Source organism: Melanotaenia boesemani, chromosome 15, assembly GCF_017639745.1.
Source record: "Melanotaenia boesemani isolate fMelBoe1 chromosome 15, fMelBoe1.pri, whole genome shotgun sequence".
Lineage (NCBI taxonomy): Eukaryota > Metazoa > Chordata > Actinopteri > Atheriniformes > Melanotaeniidae > Melanotaenia > Melanotaenia boesemani.
In genome coordinates this window covers 16,758,170-16,772,984 of record NC_055696.1, presented here as the reverse complement: position 1 = coordinate 16,772,984, position 14,815 = coordinate 16,758,170, and the positions used below count along the sequence as shown (strand labels likewise).

The following is a 14,815-nucleotide window of genomic DNA, read 5'->3' as shown; positions in this document are numbered from 1 at the left end:
GCGCTACAAAAACTGATGAGGCAATAATTTGACTGGGAGCTAGCTCTTCTCCTGGAAAGGTTAGTAACAACATAGATGTAACAAGTTACTTTGACATGTTCAACAAACTGGTGATAATGTTTTGCTCAGTGTGTTTGCACCTTGCACATTCGTTTGCAGACGAGGCGAGTTGGGGGAAGAGACAAAGGGAGGTGTGGCTCATAACACACTGTTCTGGGCTGTGTCCACATGGCACCGAAGCTGGTTCAGATGTGAAAACAGTGTGAAAACTGTGGCGACAACTAGAGAAAGGCTTTGACGTCCACATAAAATCCGTTGTAGTACATACTACAAGCCTGTGGGGGGCGCTATGATGATTAAAGACTAACACTCCAGAGCTAGAATAAGATGTAGCACATACTTACTGTATCTGTTTGCTCCCGCTGTTGATGGTACAATAGTGCAGTACTGTGTTGTAAAAGCAGTGGCATTTTGGTGCTAAAGCTGTACTGAAGCCAGGACAACAACACAGACGCCATTGTTGTTGTTGCGTTTGGCGTTAGTCACATTGATGTCAAGTTCTCTAGTGGTGTGGGTGGAGGTTCCACCTTGGTACCTGGTTTCAGACATGATTGGTTTCATGGAGGCTAATCCCTAGCTTTGTGGGGATGAAAGGGTGGTTTGCTAAAATACTTTTGCAGTTTCACTGCAGTTCGGCGTCGTGGGGACGTCCCTTTGATCTACAGGCAGAGCACATCAAACCTCACAGTGAAACAATTTCACTTTTTGCTCCTTTAATCTCTTATCTTTGGTTTAAAAATGTTCGTGTTGCAAAGACAACAAAAAACACATTCATCTGTATTCATTCATACCAAAGCAGGCTTTAAATAATTATGTAAATGTCCAGCTGACTGGCCACACCTGATCCACAGAAAATTGGAAAGTTGTTTTCATTGTTTTACTGATGATAGCTGTGTGCTTGATGCCTTGTACAATTTATTGCAATGCTGTTTACAGATTTATTCAGCAGATAATCTAAAACTACAATGGTTCCTTGCACAGCGGCTGATTGAAAGAGCAACTAGCCCGTTTTGCAGGTTGGCTAGCTTAACAGTTTTCAGCGGCTTCCTTTGCTTCCTTTCTTGTCCGTCAAATGTTTAGTCATCTTTAGCAATTTTCGTAATTCTAATTAAGTATTTTGCAGCATGACTCAGCTGAAAAAATCTTTTTGCTGCAATAATTGAATAACACCAAGAGCTTGGGCAGACTGACCCAATGTAGCTTATGTGTAGATCCCAAGCAGCAGTGAAACCAGGCTGGCCTGGGTAACAATGCAAACTAGGACAGCCACAAACAGAAGGCTCCATTAAGTTTAACTAACGCAATTAAGCATATGCCATTTTTAACAAAAGGTAAGGGTGCAACAAGGGACACTATTGCATTTTATTAGTGGTATTTGTCAGTATAACTTGCTTTTATTTCCATGTATATATTTGCAACAGTATAACTGTCATGGTTGCTGCTCTGCTGCAGCGCTGCAATCAAGCTCATCTGCTCCACCTGCCCTGATTGTTCATTCTACTTAAACACACTCCAGTCTCTGCTTCCCTGCCAGATGGTCATCTAACCTTGTTGAGTTCTTGAGTTTTTCTTGTATTTGCAGACCTCCTGTTTTCAACCCGGTCACGTCCCTAGATTTTGGTCTTGCCCTGCCCATGTCGGATTGTTTCCCTGCTGATAGCCTGCCTGGATATTTATTTAATGCTTTTGACTGACTTCAGATTTACGCTTCTTGGATAGCGGACTGTGGACTCATACCCTGGTGTTCTGGAGTTTTTACAGATACCGGTGCTACCTGCCCTTGGACTGTTACTAGTTTTCCTGAACCACGTTCCTGCCTGCTCCAGAAATTATTTCTTGTTCTAACACAATTCTGTGTGAGGCTGAACTTCCGGGTCTCCAGGAGTGAATTACTACAATAACTTCACTAACAACTGTATTACAGACTAAGAGATACCATTTTTTTTTCAAAGTATGTTAGTTTACACATGCAATATGTGTTTTTTAAAGAATAACTACATAACTTTTCCCCTTTAAAATACTTCAATTCTGACTTGTTTTGATGGTATGGTGGCATTTATTATATAAATTCATGGAGACACCATTGCCCGGCACATCCAAAGGCTGAGAAATCACACTTGACAACTTATTTTTTTTCTTATTCTTTCAACATCGGACTAACTTATTTGCTCAAGAGCGTTTATGCTAAATTAGCTGTCATGAGGTGTGCCCCAGTGAGAAAATCTACCCAAGTTAACCAGTGGGACTTTAAAATACTGAAAAGTATATATTTGCTTTTTATTTATTTTTTAAGGAAAATCTTAGTATGGTTTTGCGTGATTAATTATATTAATAGGACAGCTTAACAGTAATAAGTATGAAATGGAAAAGAATCAGCCAACCATGACTAAATGCTGTCAAATTTGTATTTTCATCTGTGTTGAGTTTAATAATCCCAGAAAGAATATATTGATTTTCAATTGGCATCTGTTGCTGGATGGGTATAAGAATAGTAATTAGGCATCAGATTAGTTCCTTTACATTGTCTTAAAATGGTGCAGACCTTTCATTAGCTTTCCTGGCATCAAGCCTCTTCCTGTGGTGAGCTGGTTCTCTTTCATGTTTCTCTTTGTCTCTCCAGTACTGTTGCCCCAGGCCACTTTAGTAATGGACGTCTCAAGAACCCACAGGGGCACACAAAGCTCATGGTAACATACTACTACAAAAAGAGTCTCTCTTCCCTTGTCAGAGCAAACAATTTGACTTGTAAGGTTACAAAGAAGACTTAAAAAAAATGGGTCAATGACAAATAAAGCTTCTATAAATATATTAAAAGTATTTTCAAAATAAATGGCATGCATATTTACTTGTAAATTCTCTGCATAAAAAATGTCATGTTTAGTTGCACTGTTTTATATTACATGTTATGCAACCAATTATTTACAAAATATATATATATATATATATTTTCTTAAAAGTCAAATCTTTGGCAAGTGTCCCTTAGAGCATCTACAGTGAGCGACACATTATGAAGTGGTTATGTTTTGTATGTAGAATAATTTAAGATTATTGCTTTTTAATGGTCGAATATTTCCTTATTTCAGCATCCGATTTTACATTCAGACAGAAAAGTAATTTAATATACAAATGAGCGTATTCAATACAACAGCTATTCCCATCATAGCTGTCATTTTAACCTATTTATTGGTTTTATTGATCTTCTACATGGTCGCACAACGTGACAATTATTTGTTGCACCACCTGTCTAACTTAATAAAGACAAGAAATATGCTGAATGGCATTTTTATATCATAAAATTTTTATAACATAAAATCACGCCATTAAGTTTTATTTTGAAGCTGTAATCATAAATATGCCATTTTTAAAAGTTTCCTTTCCATTGGCTCGTCCGGCTGCACCGCCTGACATTTTGGGAGTTTTTGGGAGTTTAAGATGTTTAAGATGTCAAAACTTAAAAAAAACTATAGATCATTGCATATATAAAAATATATTAAAATTCAATGGTTTTCATAGAATAAAGTGATGCATTTAATGCATTGATAAAATTATTAAAAAAAAAAAGAAATAATATATTCTGGCACAAAAATATGCACGTCATGTCATTGACAGGAAATAATTATAAAATATAAAATGTAGAAAAATTATCGTTAAAAGACTAAAAGCCTGTTAAGTAAATAAAGTAAACATCGAGCAACTGTCAAGTGATTAACTATTAATGAGTGAATCTTGTGCGCCTAATCATGAATTGTATGCATAGAGCAATGCGATTACAGTGATTATACATGCATGCACATACATAAACACACACTCTGAGCACAGCACCTTACTGAAATGGACTCAGCCAGCCAAACACTCAGACGCTGACATTTTGGATCGATGCCGACTGGCCTCCAACCTTCCTTGTGTCCCTTCTACTAACACCTCTCTTTTGACTGACAGCTTCCATCAGTCTGTGTCCAGTGTATCCTGAACACACACAAATAGGCGCACTTCCATGCAAATATACGGACACATATCACGAATGAGAAAAGCACGCTGGAAATTCCTACTTTGTAATTCAGTAGGAGGTAATATTTTAAATTGGCTATATGTTTCTTTTAAATCACAAGACACTATATTTTTACTTCCACGAGAGTCCCATTTTGGCAGAAAAAGCACTTGATTATGATCCTTCTCCTTTTTGCCATCCTGGTTTCTGTAATCTTCTATTTCACCAGGTCACCTTGACATCAAGCCAAATCCTTGACATGCTGACATGCTGCTTCTGAGCATTTGGCAAAGTCTGCAATGTTAAAATTAAAATCAGGTCTTATAATTTCTTGCAGTACTTGTGAAATCGGAGTCTGCAGTTAAGCTTATCTTTGCTCACTCTTTTCAGTCAAAATGTTGTGACTTAACAAATCGCGGATCTTCTATATGAGTCTTCTTATGTTAGCAGTTTAGCATCTAATCTTTTTTTTATTATAAAGAAAAAGCATTGCTTTTGTGGGACATTGTGGCATCATTATTTAATATACTGAGAGTCAAATGTAAATGAAAAGGGAATGACACTGAAGGATGCCTTGTTTTGCGCAGACATGTAATGCATTAGTGAGATTACATAAGGGCTGAGGAGCAGAAAGATTCCCTGAAGCAAGTAAAGCTTTCACTGCACAGTTTCAAACTTTGTTAATGTACTTTTTTTCTTTGCAGTTATGCAATTATGTTTGTTACAATAGCATGTTACATCATAGCAACTTTTGTCCAGAATCATAGACATGAGAGATATTTTTTAATGACTTCAGATCATTTGCTGCTTTTTTTTCTCTGACATGCATATGTGGCACATTAGCGGCACTCAAGGACTGTATGGCCTGGGTACATGGTCTGCTCATTACAGCAGAATGAGAGGGTTTTTTGTTTGTTTTGGTTTCTTTGAAGCCCACAAATCAGACACAGTCACAAAGTCTAGAAGAGCAGAGGAGGGACAAACGGAGTAATGCCTTCTTTCTTGAGCAGATCTAATCATTATTATAAGCATTATAAAAGCTTCCATACAAAAAATCAGGAAATTACTGGGCTTATTAGCTAAAGTAGACGATAAAGCTGATGGGTGAGACAGTCTTATTTACATGTTCTGAAAAGCTTGCAAGTTAAATGATTCAAAGGACTAAAGTTACATGGAAGCCATTTTAAAGAAGCGATACTGGACTTTAACAGATTTTCTCAGCGAGGCTCCACTAACAACGACTAATTCAACATCCATCTTGCATCCTACCTGTACTCTGAGCTCTCTTCAATCAGAAAAAGTTAGTCTTAACTCCTGTCTTATCCCATGCAGTGTATCTTTCTCTTTCATTTCCTCTCTTCTTTTAATTTTGGTTTCTTGTGCTTCTTTGATGAATCAGCCACTGTGTACACTCAAGACAAAGTGTGTGTTGCTATCCAGTTGCTAGCATGTGACACACTATGCGGAGTTTGCATGTATGCATGGATTCTCTCTGGGAACTCTGACTTCCTCCAGCTCTCCAAAAGACATGCATGTTAGGTTAATTGGTCCCTCTAAATTCTCCCTAGGAGTGAGCATGAATAGTTGTTTGTCTCTCTGTGGTGGCCCTGTGATGGACTGGCGACCTGTCCAGGGTGTACCCTGCCTCTCACCTGCTAAATGCTGGGATAGGCTCCAGCTGCCCCGCGACCTTTCACTGGATGAAGCAGTATAGATAATGGATGGAATTTACATTGTACTACTTTATGGCAAAAACAAACTTCTGATTATTTAACTTTAATTATTAGATTAGTTTTTAGGGATGCCTGATTTAGTAGGTACTTTAAAGACAGGTATGAGCTGTTTTCCAGGAGCATTTTTTAACAATATTGCTTAAAATCTCTTTCACACCCGATTGCAGCAACTTAATTGAATGTTCTAACACAAAAATAAAAAAAAATGTAGTCACCTGTAGAACGGACAAGACTGAAAAAAACACCATCTAATCATTTTAACCGACACGTTGTAAAAGATTGGTTAGTGACATGTTGATCAAACTCAACTGCCATTTGTCCCTCCCCCTTCAACTCCTCTGCGCATACCCCTATTCGTGCATTAATCGCATGCTCTCAGAGGGTTGAAGCGCTTCTAAGAACACCGAAGAAAGAGCCAGAGTTTGGCTAGCTAACTACATCAAAATGCAGTACACACTTAAACTTAAGGGACATTATGGCAGAAAGGGAGTCTATATTGAGTCAGAATACAAACACTGTTTTGGAGAAAGCTACTTCCAAGAACAAAGCTGAAGGAGAGCGGAGGAAGAGTAGATTGTTAGCGAATCGATGCTGCCCAGCGCTTGTGAATCTTTGGGAACAAGCATTGCACGTTTCTGCACTTTGGAGGTGTGGCTTCAGGGGGAAGTCTTAAAGCGGTTTGGACCTTGAATTGTGTATTTTCAAAATGTGGCTTGCTCGAACCTTTTTTCCAGGATCTCCTACGCTACTTTTAAGACCTTTAACAAATGGCTTTGCTTCAGTGTAGAGAAATATTACTGCATGGCTGTTTTGTTCTCTTTGAAGCTAAACTAATGTGTGGGTCATCTGGATGTGCTCAACACATCCATCACACCGCACAGCAGGCAGGAAGTTCATGCTCAGTGATATTCCCCCAAACATACAACTCCTCTCTGTCTCTGTAATTCTGTCAGAGCAGTGCAGTGCTAATAAGGGCTTTCCCTTTTCAACTTCTACAGCCACTGGTGCTGGCACATCAATGAATTGGACATTTTAAAGGTTAAAATTGTTTATTGTCTTTCTTTCTTTCAATCCTTTACTTCACTGCTTTGTTGTCTGGCTGCAAGCTGTGTGCAGAAGGACATCTGAGGTCATGCCCTGTGGCAAGTGCAATGAAAGCAAGAGGAAAAGTAAAGTAGAGCAGGTGGTAAAGGAGGGAAAGAGAACAAGGTGAGTAAAAAGAGGACAGGCTAAGCGACAGTTTTGTGCATGTTAGTGACTCAGTGCGCTTCCTACACTTGCAGGGAGTCTCCCCCCGTCTTTGACCTTGAGTGCTTAGCTCTGAGAGTCATAACTTATGCCAACTCAACATAGTGAGAGAGACGGAAAGAGTAGGAGGGGTGGATGAGTGGGCACAGCGCTGACCAAAGCACATCTCGAGAGGAAATCACCCCTACCCCCCTGGGGTGGGGGTGATTTCTGCCAGCAGCATTAGCTTCCAGCATTTCCCCCCCTCTTTTTGGCCAGCGCAGCATGCAATCAAGCAAGAAAGCAAGCACTGGCATTGTTTGTCTGATGAGTCTGTACACAGCACCTCTCTAGTTTGCAGACCTCCTCCTTTGCTGTGAGGATATTCCCTGTTTTCCTGCGTTTTTCTGTCCCTCTAAACTCTCCTTCTTTGCTTCAGCTTCATCTCATTTGTTCCTGTTAAGAGAGGCCTTGATTGTGTTTCTCTTACATTAGTAATTAAAAAGAAAGCTATTGATTCTTCCAAAGTAGCGTTCAAAAAAAAGATAAATTGAGGTTGGGGGAGAGAGAAGGAAGTGAGTGGAAGGAGTAAAAAACCTGCAGCTGCTTTTTCTTCTTTTTATGTCTGTGGTCAGCTGTCTCTGCTTAACAGAAAACCATGGTGGCATCTTCGTGTTGAAGAGTGGGAGTGCTTATCAAGAATTAATGATGCCTCTCATAAGGAACACTTAACAAGTCTTACTTATCAAGCATCTTTAAAAGTTATGATTTCTGGTGCTCAATAAAGTCCAGCTTTCAGAAGATGATTAACAAACACCTGATGAGTCATCTAAGAACAGCACTCCCAGTTTGAAATGACCCTGTGTGGTGTTGAGGGAAAGATTCCCTGAACATCACATGTGATGCGGCAAAGAGCGCGCTGCCAAGAGAAGAGTCGTGCTCATAAAAGTTGTGCTTGGATCAGTGAGCAAACTACATTTTCCTTTTAGCAACTTCAAAAGGTGATATAGACATGAATGGATGCTTGTAAGTGTTCCTCTGTGGTCAACACCTTTCTGTATCTGCAGGCTCCATCCAAGACAGTCTGAGATGCTTCTTTAAATACGTTCTTTCATTGGGGTTTGTGTGGTCACTGATTTAATGGGCAGGATCTGGTTACCACTGAAATTAAAAAGGTGATCAAGTGCACTACAAAATCAATAATATTGCTGCTATGCACCAGAGCTAATCTTGTGTATAAAACACAGGTTTTTGCTGAGATGACGTGCCCAAACATGAGTTTAAGAGATTTTATTGCAGTTTTTGTATGCATGTTCTCTGAATTGTGGCACACGTTCTGTCAAAGTCACAAAGTCAAAATGAAAAGCTTTCTAAGGCAAGTTTCCAAGAAGCTGAAAAAGCCATTGTGTGGTACACATAATCATTTCAATTATACTTCCATATATGTACAAAAGATTGCTGGCTTACCAGAAATTAACCAGGAAAGGATGTTCAAGGTTCTGCATGATCTGCAGCTCTTTCAGGACGTTCCTCACTTCATTCCGCTCCACACATTTTAGCTTATTCATGTACTTCATGGCGTACATCTTCTTAGTGTCTTTCTTCTGTACTATGCAGACCTGTTTGAATCACACAAAGATGAAGTTGTTATTTTTGTGTTTTAGTTTCAAAAATGATTTATAAATTTATTTATTTTTTAATACTACTTGTACTTTACTTTAACCCTTACAGTAAACTTGATAAACAGGAAACAGTCAGCTATAGCAACAGGCGGCCCATAATGGTTCCACTGTTACTATCCACAGAGACCAGTTTTGATTTGTTCATGCAGGTGGGGGGAAAAAAACAAACCTTTTATTATGATATTATGGTCACAGAACTTGTAATCCCTATCAGTTGTGAGAGGAACTGCATGTGTTTAAAAATTGCATCTATAAAGGAGACTAAAATAATTTTGGATCATCAAGAAAGTAGTTTTGATTTCTGACGCTAGGCAAGAGAAGTTATTGACTAAACTGAACCATAAGCACAGTTTTTACAGGCAAAAGTACCTTAGACTGATAATCATTCAAGTAAAAAAGTGGGTGTCAAACACATCCAGTAACTACACCATTCACCTCCTCAATTTTCTACTTATAGGGACTTTGTGGCTTGTTGACCATTTAACATTGTATGTATCATATTTGATAAATACTGTTTCTGAGATCTACTGCATCATTTTATGGTAGAAACTTTTTTCATATGTCTGTTGTATAGAATCTGATACTTATCGTTTGCCCATAGTGGATACATTTTGCACTATAATAATATAGATATTTAGTTTTTGCAGCATGTTCTTATTTTAATTAAGGCACATGTACAATGGTACATATACAGAAATGATTATTTATACATTTTTATTTTTTAATACTTTGTAAAGAGCCAAATAAAGATTTTTATTTTTTTTTTTTTTTTTAAGAAATTTCTTGGGTCAGCCGTTAAAAGGTAAAGGAATATAGTTTACTCTAATGTGTAAACACTCATAGATATATTTCCCTTCTGATATAAAAAGGCAATGAATTTTTACAGTGTGTTGTTTTAGCTCATATTTAAGGGTATGAATAAGTGTCCATGTTATTGGAGGATGTGGCTTTTATGGTTGTGACTGATCACTGCATAATAAACACTGCTGTGTGCAATATTATACTCTTAAATGAAGTAGTCTGATGCAACGTCTTTTCATGTTTTTCCAGATACAAGCACTGTTTATCTTAGCATCCCATCTCCTTTACAGTTGATAATCATTTTGCAGATGCCTCCATATTAATGAAACAAATCCTCTCATCAGATCCTAAAACTGCAGTTCATATTTAAGATGTGCTGATTGACATGTTGAAAAAATGTTTTTCTCTTAAATGCTGCAACAGAGTTGTGCTCTTTTCTTTCCCTCATTCATTTATGTTTGCCTAAAGTTTTACTGCACATGACACATGGAGGATTTGTAAGATCTCTGCAATAAGAAGAAATGTCGACCAACTAAAAAGTTTGGATGAACTTTGTAATGAAAGGTTTTGCCTTAAATCTATAAGACAAGATCTAAGATAACTATTATCAGCACACAAAGCTTGTTGTCATTGTTTATATATCAAACAGATAGCTACATGAGTATTACATATTGACATGCATATTCTCAACATCTAAAGTTGAAATACACCCCATTTATTCACAGTTGTGCTTGTCTGAGCTGCAAGCTTCAATAAACCATTGATTACTGCTATCTAAGAGAGTGATCTGTGGGCCAGCTGGCACAATTATTCAGCCAAACCCTGATCACATCGCGGCTTGCATTGAGCAGCTTGCCATCTACTGTGATTAGACTGCTTATCTGTTGTAGGACAGCATGTTGACGTTGTGTGGTTCTGTGCTGTGTACGCATGTGCGAGAGTGTGCATGCATGTTCGCTATATGTGTGTGCAATACTCTTACTGTAGATTTTGAATTACTCTGCATTACATGGCTTAACAACAAGAGGGAACATGACTGCTATCACCTTAGATTTCTTTCTGATCTGAGCAAATTAAAGGATAAAGCTTAAACAGACTGCGTGTGATAATAGTGTTCTACCAGAGAGAGGAGTTTCTATTTTCGTGTGATGACATGCATTGCCATATGTTACCATGGGCTGGGTGTACAAAACACTGTGAATTAACAACTAAAGCTGTGTGCATGCACCACGGCAGAAATTTACTAATGATTTTTAATTGATTCACCTTCTAGAAATCTTAACTATCTTGAAGCCAGAATTGTATGTCAATCTTTGAATATAAAGTGCTGGTTTAAACAGAAATGACTGAACGTGTAAATGGAAATGAGAGCAAACAAGAAGCATACTGAATGTGGTGCTTGGCTGACAAAAAAAGTAAAGCAAAGTAAAAAAATATCCATTATCTTTGGCAATCTTGGCTCCACAATCACAAACATGATCACACAATCACAAACAATCGCAAACCCCAGATTGGGAAAACAAACTGAGTTCAGAGCATTCTGGCAGAACAACATCCGCGCATCCATCCACACACCCAACCATTACAATCAGCTGCAGTCATTTCGAACACCACAGTTAGCTAAAGAAATATTCAAGTTTGCACACAATGTTTGCGAAGCAGCTAAATTATGTGATTTTCACATGTTAATACCAAAACTTATTATCCCGATGATAATAGATGTTTTGGAATATGATAAGGTAAACACAAACTTCCTGCATTTTTCATGTTAAACACATTATGTTTTTTTTTTGTTTGTTTTTGTAATTAAAGCACTTAATGAAATCAGCCTCACACTCTGCAAGTAAGCTAAAGGGGATCATGTGCGTTTCAAATATCTGGTCAATGGACACAAATTACTGCTACTACTAGTATCACATTTTGCTTATTTCAGCTTTTGAAAAGTGCATATTTTAGGGCCAACAAAGCAATTTGATGTGTTCGTAGAAAAAAAAAAAAAAAAAAACAGATTAATATCAAAGACTTTATTAGAGAGCGCCTTTGAAGAGATTTGATTATGTTCCAGGTGTGTCACATTTAAGACATTCATAGTAGATACAGTCACTATAATTATGTAAAACCTTTGAACAAAAAGTATCTGTAGTATTATATACTATAGTATACCACAGATCAGGTGCACATTTTCTATTGCTGGTGATAGGAACTGTCTTAAGCCTAAATATGAACTTACCTTTCCAAAACTGCCTTTTCCTATTGCCCTCAAGATCTGGAAATGGTCAAAGTTGACTGTGAGGTGAAAAAAGGAGGAGAAAAATGACAGTTAAAATCTATATACACAACTTGAAGCAGAATTTCAAACCTTAAATATTATCATACTGTTAACATAAGATATTGTTCTTATGCTAATATATTATTGCTACTGGTTAATGGTATTGATACTGGTATACTCTATCTAAAAACTTGTCAAGTTGTATTTAATGTAAATAAAAATGTAATGATTTGAAAACCATAGCATAAAAGCATCATATCATCTTTTATTCTTAATAATTTCCCCATGTGTGGATTGTGAATTCAGACTAGTTTGCTGTGAGCAAGTAACATGCCTGGGTACTATGCATCAAATCTGAGGGATCGAGCTTCAATATGGAAAATGGAGCAAATAGTTTTGTTTTTTTTTTAATAATACTTTTAAGAATAATAGTTTGTGGCCAAAATAAATTAATTCCAATAATATTCAGAGAATCTCTGTAAACAGAACAGGCATGAAAACTAGCACTAAATTTCTGTGATCTTCAGGCTCTCGGGTGGCACGGCATCTGAAAAGGGGTCCAGATCTGATTCTGTGGTATGAATCGCTGCATGAGCTCAGGTACACAATCTGAACAGCTATTATCAGTGGACACAGTACATTGCTGCATCCACATATGCAAGTTAAAACACTTCCACTGGTTTCTTCACTCTGCCAAAGCTCATTAAAGATGCACCGGAGTGAGGTGGAAAACCATCATGAGGTCTGAGGGATTAAAATTTTACATTCTGTGTGGAAATTATAGACATTGCATCATCAGAGTTAAAGAGGAGTGAGACCAAAAAGCCAGACTCCATGATGGAAGTGTGTTAGTTCACAAGGTGTTGGTAACTTTGACATCTGAACGATGCAGACAAGTTGTGTAACAATATGTTCTGCCATTCAGAGGATGTCTTACAGGGAAGGTGAAGCTTATTTCAGCAACATTGTGCCAAATCACATTCTGCATGTTTTAAGGAAGGAATCCAGGTGCCAATTCAATGATAACACCAGGACGGTCATAAATACTGAGGTTGTTGAACACAAGACTTGACATTAATTTTATTACTTTTAAAACAATAGCAATCCCTCTGAACATCTGGAAAATTATTTCTTTAGTTTTTTCAGCTTCATAAAAGCCTATTTAAACTCCTACTTACAATAGAACAGGCCAAAACAAACCTGCTCTATATACAACCCATGATTACACATCCACGGCTTTAAAGATGAAACTGGGTCACTGAGGCATCATTAATGGAAAGAGTTGAAAGTTAAGTTACAGAAGGTTCACTGAGGCTTGCTTGTAGCTCATTCAATAATACTCCAGTTGAGCTGATGCAGCTGAAGGTCTCCAGGGCAACAAGAAGCCATTGACATTATATGGCAGAGACATGTTTAACCTTCAGTACAATGATTCTGCATGATTCTTCTTCGGAGTAGTTTCACTGATGTCAAAAGACATTTTTGTAGCTTTCTTTTTTAGCAGCCTTCCAGCATTTACTTCATATTGTTATCATGTCTCTCTCACACACACACACGCACACACCCAAACTGTAGCATCACTCCCTATCTCACTCTCCTCCATCTATCAGCTACATTTATCACCAATTGGAATGGGATGGGGCTGTTTGTTTCTTGCTGTCATGACAACGAGGACAGACGGTTTTTCCCTCTCCACAGTTTCCCCGAGGATGGAACAGCTGCTGCCCACTCTTTGTACTCATTAGAACACACACACACACACTCAGATGATGCCACACATACATTCACAACCGCAGCCCCAACCATTTTCAAAAACACACACATTTATTGGACATTTAGTGCTGACTTAAAACATTACCTGCTTCTACTGCAGCAGAAAGGCGCGTACACACACTCATACACACTCATACACACATGCACACCTTCTGCCTGCATCCACTGGATCTATTGGATGTGACAGTTAATGTTATGCTCTGTTAGTCACGTATCAGTGGCACTTCCTTGTCTCAGACTATCTGAGTTGGAGTGTTTACACAACCTGTGCTGATAAGGTCTATATGAGGACTGGTCTTTAACCCACACAGTACACACACGTATGCAAAGATTTGGAGATGCTGCTGTACAAAATAAGCATACTAGAGAAACAGATTTTATCTTTTTATTTATTTATTTATTTTTTGCTATTTTACTTCTGACCTGCTTTAAGATTCAGCCCTGATGGAGGTTTCAGAGTCAGCAGACACAGGCAGGCAGGCAAGAAGAGAGGGAGGAAACTCTTATTTTATTTGAAATGGTTTAATATGGTGTATTAAATGATTGACACATGAGTAACAGCTTGTAATAATCGACATCTGCACATTAGTGGAATTGACTAATTCAGCCTTCCCGTGGTTTATACCAGCTGAGGACATCATGTGACTGTGGATCTCTTCTGCTAGTTATTTTGAATTTGACTGGCACATGATAGTCAGGTTAGATTGAATCAGTTCAGACTGAATGTCCAAATTAAACTAAGTAAATCTGAGAAGAAAAAAAAAAACAAAAAACAATCATATTTTTTAGATGAGTAATGATGCATATTATAGTGTATACGTTGATATCCACACTGTCAAAATCACAAATACGTAGGTAGATCCTTGAAAGCAGACTATTCAGTTCTTAAAATAGATAAGCGCTCCAGATTTTAGCACTGTACTCAAACCAGAGTTAACAGTACATCTGGATGAGACTTTTCAGTAGTGGATTAACGCACATCTGGTGCTCTAGTGAGAATTCATGCCAGTAAGTATGTTGGATTTACTCAAAATAAAACCCTTTTGTTTGCTGCAGTTATATGCATCTCTGATCTGTTTTAGACACCCAACAAAATATATGAAAATATTTATTTGTTTATTTATACTGCATGCAATATACAGATAGTATACTTATTTAGCCAGACACAGATTTATGCAATCATTTTTTTTACCTCATTGCAGGGAGTTTCAGGTGTTTTCTGCAACTGAACTGAAATATTACCATTTCTACTTTTATTGTGACTGCTTATATGCAGATTCAG

At 37.7% G+C, this 14,815-nt stretch overlaps 1 protein-coding gene across 1 annotated transcript in view; it reads right to left on the bottom strand.

Moving 5' to 3' along the window:
* The window catches only part of stk32a (serine/threonine kinase 32A), a 68,372-nt gene that overhangs the window by 48,467 nt on the left and 5,090 nt on the right, over window positions 1-14,815 (bottom strand). Inside the window, exons 3-4 of the mRNA XM_042009360.1 lie at window positions 11,722-11,777; window positions 8,476-8,627 (exon numbers count right to left, since the gene is read on the bottom strand). Coding sequence (XP_041865294.1) covers window positions 8,476-8,627; window positions 11,722-11,777 — 208 coding nt within the window. The remainder of the gene's footprint in view (window positions 1-8,475; window positions 8,628-11,721; window positions 11,778-14,815) is intronic.